Below are 10639 nucleotides of genomic sequence, written 5' to 3'. Positions count from 1 at the left end.
TTCTGTGATTTGGGAGACTGAACCAGCTCTGGTCACATCTAGATTACCCACTCTCCAGAGTTCATATGAGCCAGATAAAATGAAAAGATACATGGGTGTTTGGGGGTGGATTGGGGGCCGGGTACTGCGGGGCCTTTGATTCCATTTCTGTTTCCTAGGCAGTCAGTCAGTCCATGTTGTGTGGAGATGTTTTCTTCCAGCCTCCACTGATGTGTGTTAACATCTGGCTCCTGTTAAGCAAAGGATAGCTCTGAATTCCCACCAGATCTTGGTAATAAAGGGACTTCTTATTATCCCAGTGACTGTAACCAGTCTGTCTGGCTTTTCTAGACTTAGGGTCTGTGTCAGTAGCTTTACATGGTAAAGGAGATGAGGGCCCATAGAAAAGTCAGTCTTTTGAACACAGGGATTGTTTTCATTTAGTTACCTTGTAACCTTTATTTCTCTTTTATCTTCAGTTATTTGAAGGATTGAAGGCATTTCGGGGAGTAGATAATAAAATTCGTCTGTTTCGGCCAAGCCTCAACATGGATAGAATGTACCGGTCTGCTATGAGGGCGACTTTGCCGGTATGTATGTTTAGGAGTTTCTCTTGTGTTTCTCTTGCTGTAATGGGTCACTGAATTCCACCAGACAAACCATTTCTGAATACTTAGATCAGTATTTGGTATAAACCATATGAGCACTGAATTTCTCTCTCATCTGTTTTTTTTTTTTGCGGTACGCGGGCCTCTCACTGTTGTGGCCTCTCCCGTTGCGGAGCACAGGCTCCGGACGCGCAGGCTCAGCGGCCATGGCTCACGGACCCAGCCGCTCCGCGGCATGGCTCACGGACCCAGCCGCTCCGCGGCATGTGGGATCTTCCCAGACTGGGGCATGAACCCGTGTCCCCTGCATCGGCAGGCGGACTCTCAACCACTGCGCCACCAGGGAAGCCCTTCCTTCTTCCTTTTATAACACATGCTTCACCGACCTTCTTTAGAGGCAGAAGGGAAATTCAGGAAATTTCTTTGGACTCCGTCCTAGTTCCACTCTTTACCCATTACAGACAAATCATTGGGAAATCCTTTAAAATGAGGACAGAAGGAAAGGGAAGTAACATTTATTGGACAGCAACTGCCACAAACTGTGTTATGTGGTTTTACATTCCTTACCATTTTAATCATAACAGTAAGCTATTGTCAAGAAGGTATGTATTGTAAATTTTAGCAGCACCTTTGTACAGAGAAGAAAACTCAAGCCCACAGAGGTTCAATGACTTGCCTAAGATGACACAGACTAATGGGACAGGGCAAGAGCTTCACTAGGGATGTAAGTTTTAAAATCCCCAGTGAAGTTCTTTCCACTAAATCTTACATCTAGACAGCAGTATCAGAGACCCCGTGCTTGATACAGGGAGATGGTATGTCCTATATGATTGGCAGTCCCGATTTCTATAACATTACCACACTGTGATTGCTGTTGTAAGTTAGTATTTAAAGAGCCAAATCCTGATGTCATGAGCTCTATTCATGTGTGTTTCTGACTCATCTTCTACCTTGGATAACCCATAGCATCTCTGAAAGTATGTTTCTTTGCCCTGCCAAGTGAATAGAAACTATTTATTTTACAAACTGTCACCCACCCATCTAGTATATAAAACCCTTTTTCACCTTAGAAGTAAACTACTCTTTGCTTTTGCCCATTTTCCTGTTGGATCATCTGTCTCTTTCTTACTGATTTTCAGGTTATCTTAACATTTTCCTGTTACGATCCTTTGTTGGTTATGTTACAAATAACTTCACCCAGTGTGTCACTTATGTCGTTTGAAGAACAGAAGTTCTTAAGTTTTAAATAGTCAAATTTTATCCATTTTTTTCCTTTATGATTTATGCTTTGTGTCTTTTATTTAAGAATTCTACTTTAAGGCGACAGATATTTTGTATGTTTTTTTATAAAAGTCTTAATGTTTTCTCACATTTAAGTGTATAATCCAACTACAGTTGGTTTTTGGGTATGGTAAGAGGTAGGGAACCACTTTTCTATCTTCCTCATGCAGATAATCTCTCATTCCATCACAATTTGGGGGGGGAAAGTCACAGAAAAAAGAATTCTTGTTTGGGTTTATTATTCCTTTAAAATATTTATTTACTTATTATTATTTAATAAATTTATTTATTTTTGATTTTTGGCTGCGTTGGGTCTTCACACGGGCTGCACATGGGCTTTCTCTAGTTGCGGCAAGTGGGGGCTGCTCTTTGTTGCGGTGCGCAGGCTTCTCATCGTGGTGGCTTCTCTTGTTGCGGAGCACGGGCTCTAGGCACGCGGGCTCAGTAGTTGTGGCTTGCGGGCTCTAGAGCACAGGCTCAGTCGTTGTGGCGCATGGGCTTAATTGCTCCGCGGCATGTGGGATCTTCCCGGACCAGGGCTCGAACCCGTGTCCCCTGCATTGGCAGGTGGATCCTTAACCATTGCGCCACCAGGGAAGCCCCTTATTATTTTATAATTAAAAAAATTTTTTTCTGCCCACACTGCACAGCCTTGTGGGCTCTTAGTTCCTCGACCAGCATTGAAAAAGGGCCACTGCACTGAAAACACCGAGTCCTAACCACTGGACCACCAGGGAATTCCCTATTGTTACTTTTTTAATAGTCAAAGCTTTCATGAGGATCATTTCTTACTGCTACAATGGAAGAACATGGCCTTATTCGTTATGTTTTTCATTCCTTCAGGCATTTGACAAGGAAGAGCTTTTAGAGTGCATGCAGCAGCTTGTGAAATTGGATCAAGAATGGGTCCCCTACTCAACATGTGCAAGCCTGTATATTCGTCCTACATTCATTGGAACTGAGGTGCAGACTGACTTCCTGTTTTGGGGTACTTTGGTGGGGGAGTTATCATTGTTTATGCTTGAAACTTCTAGTATGTAGTTTGAAATAGCCCCCCCAGTAGCATCATTAATGCTCCTTTCCCTTGATTATTAAGACTGTAAACATTTTTTTAAAGGGCCAGATAGTCGGTATTTTAAACTTCGTGAGCCATGTGGTTTCTGTCACTAATCAGCTCTGCCACTGTGGTGCAAACACAGCCACAGACACCAACATACATAAGTAAAGAAGTGAGCGAGGCTGTTTGCCTGCTGCTAATCAAGACTAACCATGATCTCCTCAGCTTAGCGGTGTAATGCCAGGTCAGTGCTCCTCCAAGGGAAGAGTGGTAATGGTTTTGAAATTTGGAGGAGGGAGAGCTGCTACTTTTTTATCTTCATTTTCCTCATGTTTTGGGATTACTTGGTAAGGAGAGGGAGTGGAGGGCCCTCTTCCCCCACAGAAAATGTTGGAAATAAAGTTCACAGTGGATATTAGGGGAGGCACTTGAGAGCTAGGGGAACAGGTTTAAACAACATGGCTGTGAGATCTCCCAGTAGAGTAGCTCACAGTCTATTGGTTGGTGCCCTTGCAAAGGAAGGACATGCCTGGAGTGGCCAAGGCCATCTGTGCGGGTGAATATGTGATATAAAATATAAAGACCCTGTCCCTATCTCCTTCCTCTACTGGGTAGGGGTGGCCTTATGGAGAATGGGTGATATGAGAGATAATTGATGGGGGGAGTTGAATGTGGATGCGGGGGTGAGGGGGTGTGTGGTATATGGAGATCTTCAAGGATAGGGGCAAGGAGACAGAGCTTTTGCTATAGTCTAACCATTCTGCTCTCCACGAGGTAATTGTATGGTTACCAGATTTTCCACTAGGTCGTATGAATGCAAGCAGTAAGGCCAGAGGATAAGTACCTAAGTGGTCCTTTGGGATCCTTTTTTGATGCCTTTTGAAATACTATTAAGAGCCTACATAATGAATTTCATGAATTGCAGTCTCCCTCACAAGCTTTAAAGAATTGGGACAATTTAAAGTCATCTTCTCCTTAAGTTTCTGACATTTTAATATTGCTGAGTTTTTAAATATTATTATTTAACTTCAGACTAAGAAGAAGTAATTTTTTCATTTTGTTGAAACGTTTCTAATCTCAAAGCACTACCTTCTAGGTATCCTGAGGTGCTGAGATCTGATTCTTCTATTCCTAGTTTGTTGAGAGTTTTTATCATGCATGCAGGTTGGATTTTGTTGAATGCTTTTTCTAAATGTCTTGACATGATTATGTGGTCTTGTCCTTTATTATAATGTATTATATTAACTCATTTTTAGATGTTCAAACAACCTTGTATTCATTGGCTAAATCATGCTTGCTCATGGTGAATAATTCACATTATACCTTGCTGTATTCACTTCGTGCAAATATTTTGCTACGAATTTTTGTGTCAACGCTTATGAAAGGTGTTGGTCTGTAGTTTTCTAACATACCTAGTTCTGTGATTTAGTCAATTCTTTAGAGTCCTGGAGTTCCATAATCTAGAGTTAGACAAGCTTTTAAATCTGATTTTATAGTCTGGCTGGTTGTCCCAATAATCCTGTCTATTGGTAGCCCTCAAATTTTTGCATATGAATCACCCAGGTGTTGTTTAAAATACACATATTTATCCCAATCCCCAGAAATTCTGGTCGAGTAGGTCTGGATGGTGATTCTGATGCCTGCCCAAATTTAAGAACCTCAGTGATAAAAATCCTGCCAAGCAGTCCTCTCCCACTACACTCTATCAACTTACATGTTGGATCATGCTTTGGACCTAAGAATCAAGAATTTTTAAAAATCTGCTTTCCAAGAATTGAAAGCAATAACTGATACCATCTGATGAGTCAACATTATTTATATTTGGTTGGTATGTTTATATCAACTAGAATCTTCTAATTCATGGTATAGGCAGAAAAAACAATAACGTGTAATTCAGAAATGAGCATGATACAAATAGCATTCAGTGAAGTATATGGATTTAAACATTTGTGCAACACATGAATGTTTATACAGTCCAGACTGGTAATTATCACTTGTTGCCTTTTCATGGTGGCTACATTTGATATGTGAGCTACTGGCTGGAGGATTGGAGTCAGTGGGTTCTAGGTCACTAGGATTCTTTCATCAGGGGTGACTAACTTTTGCTTGCCTTTTTATGTTACTCGGTTTTCTGATGGCTCTGTCATGTCTCTGCCTTCATAGAAGAATTGCAGGCTCACCTCTGTATCAGTTATCTGATGCTTTGGTCTTGTGTGCTGCTAGCTAATATCCACTTTTTTAAAAAATTAATTAATTTATTTTGGGCTGCGTTGGGTCTTCGTTGCTGCGCACAGGCTTTTTCTAGTTCAGGCGAGCGGGGGCTACTCTTCGTTGCAGTGTGCGCCTTCTCATTGCGGTGGCTTCTCTTGTTGCGGAACATGGGCTCTAGGCGCACAGGCTTCAGTAGTTGTGGTGCGCGGGCTCAGTAGTTGTGGCTCACGGTCTCTAGAGCACAGACTCAGTAGTTGTGGCGCACAGGCTTAGTTGCTCTGCGGCATGTGAGATCTTCCCAGACCAGGGCTCGAACCTGTGTCCCCTGAATTGGCAGGCGGATTCTTAACCACTGCGCCACCGGGGAAGTCCAACATCCACGTTTTTCTTTCATGGTATTTTCATGGTTATTTTAACTGATTAAGTGGGTCTTTTATCCAAGAGGTATTTTGATTTCTTTGAATGAACAAATATATGTTGGGGAAATTTTTTAAGTGATGTAACCACCTACTTGCTCACGTGTGCCCGGTCTCTAGTCCCCGGCATGGCACTCACTTGTGTATAGAGAATATTCAGTATTCTTCAATAGACATATTTGTACTGGGCTCCAGCTTCGTCCCAAATAATCTAAATCCATGGAGCCAGTATCAGACACTGTAAACTACTTACAAGAGAATCACCATCCCAAGTCTTGTGAAAGAATTAATATGTCTAGCAGTCTTTAATGCTTTATTTACTCCAGGGATTGCAAACTTGCACCAAGGTGGAAATATTTTTATCTTTGAGAGCTGCACTTCATCCTATGGGCAGGGTGTTGTTTTCATTTTCATGAGCTGTGATGTGACAGTCTGATGTTAATTACTGCTCCTCACACTCAGTTAGATTTTGTAGCTGCCATATAATTTGAGAGTAGCTCTGACTCCAACTTACGAATTACATTTGCAAAGGTGCTCTGCCTCTCTACATGTTTTATAATCAATGGATTCTTCATTATTTTTATTATTTTACATAGGTAATACCTATGTACCAATGTTTTTGTGCAGTTCTTCATGTCTTCCAGCCTTCTCTGATAATAATTGGATCCATTACTAAAATCCTTTCAGATTTAGGATTGTAATAAACAGAAGAGTATTTATTGGAACATGTATTACTAGCTAATTAAATAGCCAGTGAATAGAGATTGCCAATAAAAAGATACCAGGTAGAAATTTGAAAAACTAAAAAATTCCTATAAAGTTTACATTATTAAGCAAAATACTAAACAGGATTACATAAACCTCTTATAAAACATTTAAGTTAGAGGATAAAATCATTCATGATCCCAAACAATTTCTCATATTAAAAAAGAATTTCAGGGCTTCCCTGGTGGCGCAGTGGTTGAGAGTCCGCCTGCCGATGCAGGGGACCACGGGTTCGTGCCCCGGTCTGGGAAGATCCCACATGCCGCAGAGCCTGCGCATCCGGAGCCTGTGCTCCACAACGGGAGAGGCCACAACAGTGAGAGGCCCGCGTACCGCAAAAAAAAAAAAAAACAAAAAAAGAAACAAAAAAAAGAATTTCAGCATCATTTAAATCAATATGTTCTGAAATATTTATTTACAGGTAGTTAAAAACTTAAAGAGGAACTAAAAGATGTAGTGTTTCAAACTGCTGCTGATTGTTAATTGTTAATTAGATAAAATCAAATCATAATGTTTAAATAAAAAACATTTACATAAACAGTTTCTAAATTTTCACTTTACCAGCTAAGAAGCTAAACTTATATGATTATCAGGTTCAGTACTGAATACCTGAGAAAGCTCCCTCTAAAGAAGCTGGCTTGTGCTGGTTTTAACATCTGTTTTATCCAACTCTACCCTGTTTGGTAACTCTGAGAAGGTATAGCTACACATGCGTAGATGGGCTTTTATTTCCTCAGCAATCCCGATAAGTGTACACAGGTAGTTTGACCATGGTCCATAGCAAAATATGCACAACCACAAACTGAGATTCCCTCTGATCGTTGCTCCAAGCCTCCCACTTTTCCAGTTTATCTCAGCATCACCTCACCTACTCTCTCCACTGGGGAGGTGGTGCTAAATAATATCAGGGCTGAGAATAAGTGTCGTAAGGAGGGTCGAGTCTGATGGTAGAGACAACCCTCTGGGCTGCAGTGGTCAGCCTGCCCAGCCCCTCTGACCAGGTCCCAGGCTGTGTACCACACACACATCTGCAAGCTACCAGCAGATTTGACTTTTTCAGCTGCACTCCAAGACAAGACTGACCTTGAATCTAACACATCCTTCTACTTTGGAGCACCCCAAATATATTTCTGGAGTTGAGCTCAACTAGAGAAGCTGTCTGCTTCAGGTTAATACCACCTCCAGTGCACAGAATACAATTTGGACAATGCAGAACAACATTTAAAATCATTTCACATAAAGTTTCCCCATCCACAACTTCATTGTAAAACTTTCAGTATGATGTTTTCATGAGAACTCGAATTTCAAAATCCTGCTGCCAAATGATCCACTCTGATTTTTGGTTCACTCCACAGGGAGCTTAAGGACATGTAAGTATCATAGACATGTCTTTCTTTTCCTTTTATCACCTTGTAAAATCTTTCTATTACATATATAATTTTACCTATAATCATAACAATTTCCATGAAAAGAATTCTCTACTCACAGCCTTTGTTTATTTATGCTTATACACCTTTTCATCTTTTCCCTTTATGATTAGGCTCTATAAATGAAAGAATCTGAACAGATTTGAAAACTAGTTATGACAGCAGCAATTTGTAACCGTTAAGTTGGGTTTTGTCCACACTTGTATTCTTTTGCAGTCCTATTTGAGAGTTTATATGTATCTCATTACACTATTTATAAACAGTTAAAAATCATACTTGCATAACTATTAACATGTTTTATATTAACAGCCCCCTTTTTAGTATCTTCAAAGCTCAATTATCTGTTTTTAGAGATACAGCTTGTCTCTGTTGATTTTAGCCTTTGATGATCAGCTTGCTATTATCAGGCCGCTCTTAACAATGGACATCCTCTTGAGGCTGTTCTTGCCCATTTCAACATTATTACAGGGGAAAATTGTTTTTATTCTCTTTGTTTTTACTTTTTGGGGCTGGAGTGTTGGTGCACATGGTTAATAATGATACCGCTCAGTTCATGGCACTTACCATCGCCGGGCAGAAGGGGGGCCCTCTCTTTGTTTTTTAATTCCCTTTTATCTTCCCTACTCTCATCTCCTCTTCCACCATTGGAAATCATTCTTATGTATTGAATGAATATTCTTTTGGTTTATATGGGTTTTAAGTATCTCTTATTACCTTGGATGCCTGAAATTTTAATTTATATAAATGATTTTGTCTTACACATCTCATTGTGTCTCTTAACGTTTTCCCTCTGTGCTGTGTTTCTCATTTCTATCCAGGTTACTATGTGTAGATCCAGTCCATCACTTCTAACTGCTGCAGAGTTCCCCACGCTGGGCACTAACCACACTTTGTCCAAGTTCCTTTACTGGGATTCCATTTCCCTGTTTCCTTATATGCAGTGAGCAGTTTGAAAATATGCATCCTAGGGAATTGCTGAAAGAGTTACTGTTTCCCTGAAAGATGCCGTAGGCCAATCCCAAGAAAGTCCTGCTGCCTTTCAGGGAGGTCCTGGTTCTCTTTGATGAAACACAGTGGTCCAGTCTGTCGTCACCCCCATCACCTGGCATTGTGAAGTTCTCCTAAGTGCCAGGCGCTATGCTTGGTGCTATCCCTGCACTGACTGACAGCAGCCCTGTGAGTAGGTGCCACTGGCATCACTTTAGAGATGAGGAGACTGAGGCCCACAGAGGTGAAATCAGAACCCCTGTGTTCTTGCCTCTGTGCTGTAGCATCTTTTATGCACTGGTTACTGTGCTGTTCTAGGGATGCTACCTCCCTGCCTTCATGGAACTCAGTGTCTCATGGAGCTTGTGGGAGTGTCAGACCCATGGAATGAATGTGTTGATAGATGTAGGTCAGTGTGGTGAAGAAATGGGGCCTGGTCGAATAAGACTGCTTGCTGTGGTAACTCGGATGGGAGCTAGTAAGTGCTTTCCCGTCTTGTTTCTGTTTTTGTTTTTTATGGTAATTTAGTTTGACAAGGATGTCAATACAATTCATTGGGGGAAAGTATAATCTTTTTTTTTTTTAATTTTTATTGGCGTATAGTTGATTTACAATGTGGTGTTAGTTTCTGCTGTGCAGTAAAGTGGATCAGTTATATCGACATATATACATATATACCCACTCTTTTTAGATTCTGTTCCCATATAGGTCATTACAGAATATTGAGTAGAGTTCCCAGTGCTGTACAGTAGGTTCTTATTAGTTATCTATTTTATATCTAGTAGTGTGTGTATGTCAATCCCAATCTCCCAGTTTATTCCTATACCCCATCTCGTTTTAATGTAAATCTGCCTTCATGTCCATTTCCTTTCCTCCTCTGAGCTACCAGCTTTCCTGCTCTCAATTATAGTTGACATAATCATTCCAGATTTTATATATTGTATTATATATTTTACAATATGTTATATGTATTCTATAACACACATGTATAGTCACACTAAGTCTAAAGTTCATTCACAATGCTTCTGAGTTTAGGAATATCAGTTTTCACATGAAACCTGCCAGTATATTTCTGGGATTTTAAAGGAGGGATTTGGGGGAGGGAAAAATTTGATTAAAAAATTCAGATAGTACCAAAAGTATACAATGGAAAGGAAGTTTCCTTCCTACTCTTATTCTGATCCAGAGTCCACAGTTCACCTCCTTCTGAGCAATTCCTGTTGCCAGTTTTTCTTATATCTGTCTAGAGATATATATAGATAAATATACACACCTCTTACCTGCTTACATGTGTTTGTACGTTAAGTATTATCCTTCTTTTTAAAAAAATGGCAGTAACTCTTTGCCCAGTTTTTGCCAATTCTCAAGACTGTTTTCAAATGATTTTTCTTATTGGCTGTGTTGGTTCTTCATTGCTGCACGTGGGCTTTCTCTAGTTGCGGCAAGCAGGGGCTACTCTTCATTGCGGTGCGCGGGCTTCTCACTGCGGTGCCTTCTCTTGTTTCAGAGCACAGGCTCTAGGCATGTAGGCTTCCGTAGTTGTGGCGCATGGGCTCAGTAGTTGTGGTGCGCGGACTGTAGAGCACAGACTCAGTATTTGTGGCACACAGACTTAGTTGCGCCACGGCATGTGGCATCTTCCTGGACCAGGGCTGGAACCCGTGTCCCCTGCATTGGCAGGCGGATTCTTAACCACTGCGCCACCAGGGAAGTCCAGAGAAGGGATGTCTTAGTCAGCTTGGGCTGCCATGACAGAATACAAAGATTAGGTGTCTTAAACACCAGAATTAATTTCCTCACAGTTCTGGAGGCTGGAAGTCCAATATCAAAGTGCCAACAGGGTGGGTTTCTGGTGAAGCCTCGCTTAGTGGCTTGTATATGTCCACTTTGTCACTGTGCCCCTCAGGG

General features: G+C 41.0%; 1 protein-coding gene across 6 annotated transcripts in view; it reads left to right on the top strand.

Annotated features, from left to right (window-relative positions):
- BCAT1 (branched chain amino acid transaminase 1) overlaps positions 1-10639 on the top strand; it is a 106369-nt gene that overhangs the window by 56939 nt on the left and 38791 nt on the right. For all 6 annotated transcript variants that reach the window (XM_029205248.1, XM_029205250.1, XM_029205246.1 and 3 more), the window contains 2 exons: positions 459-569; positions 2712-2831. In XM_029205248.1, the coding sequence (XP_029061081.1) occupies positions 459-569; positions 2712-2831 (231 nt within the window). The remainder of the gene's footprint in view (positions 1-458; positions 570-2711; positions 2832-10639) is intronic.

Source organism: Monodon monoceros, unplaced genomic scaffold (genome assembly GCF_005190385.1).
Source record: "Monodon monoceros isolate NGI ecotype Baffin Bay Population unplaced genomic scaffold, NGI_Narwhal_1 Super_Scaffold_6, whole genome shotgun sequence".
Classification (NCBI taxonomy): Eukaryota; Metazoa; Chordata; class Mammalia; order Artiodactyla; family Monodontidae; genus Monodon; species Monodon monoceros.
The sequence above is the reverse complement of the archived record's forward strand: the minus strand, read 5'-3'. Positions and strand labels throughout refer to the sequence as shown.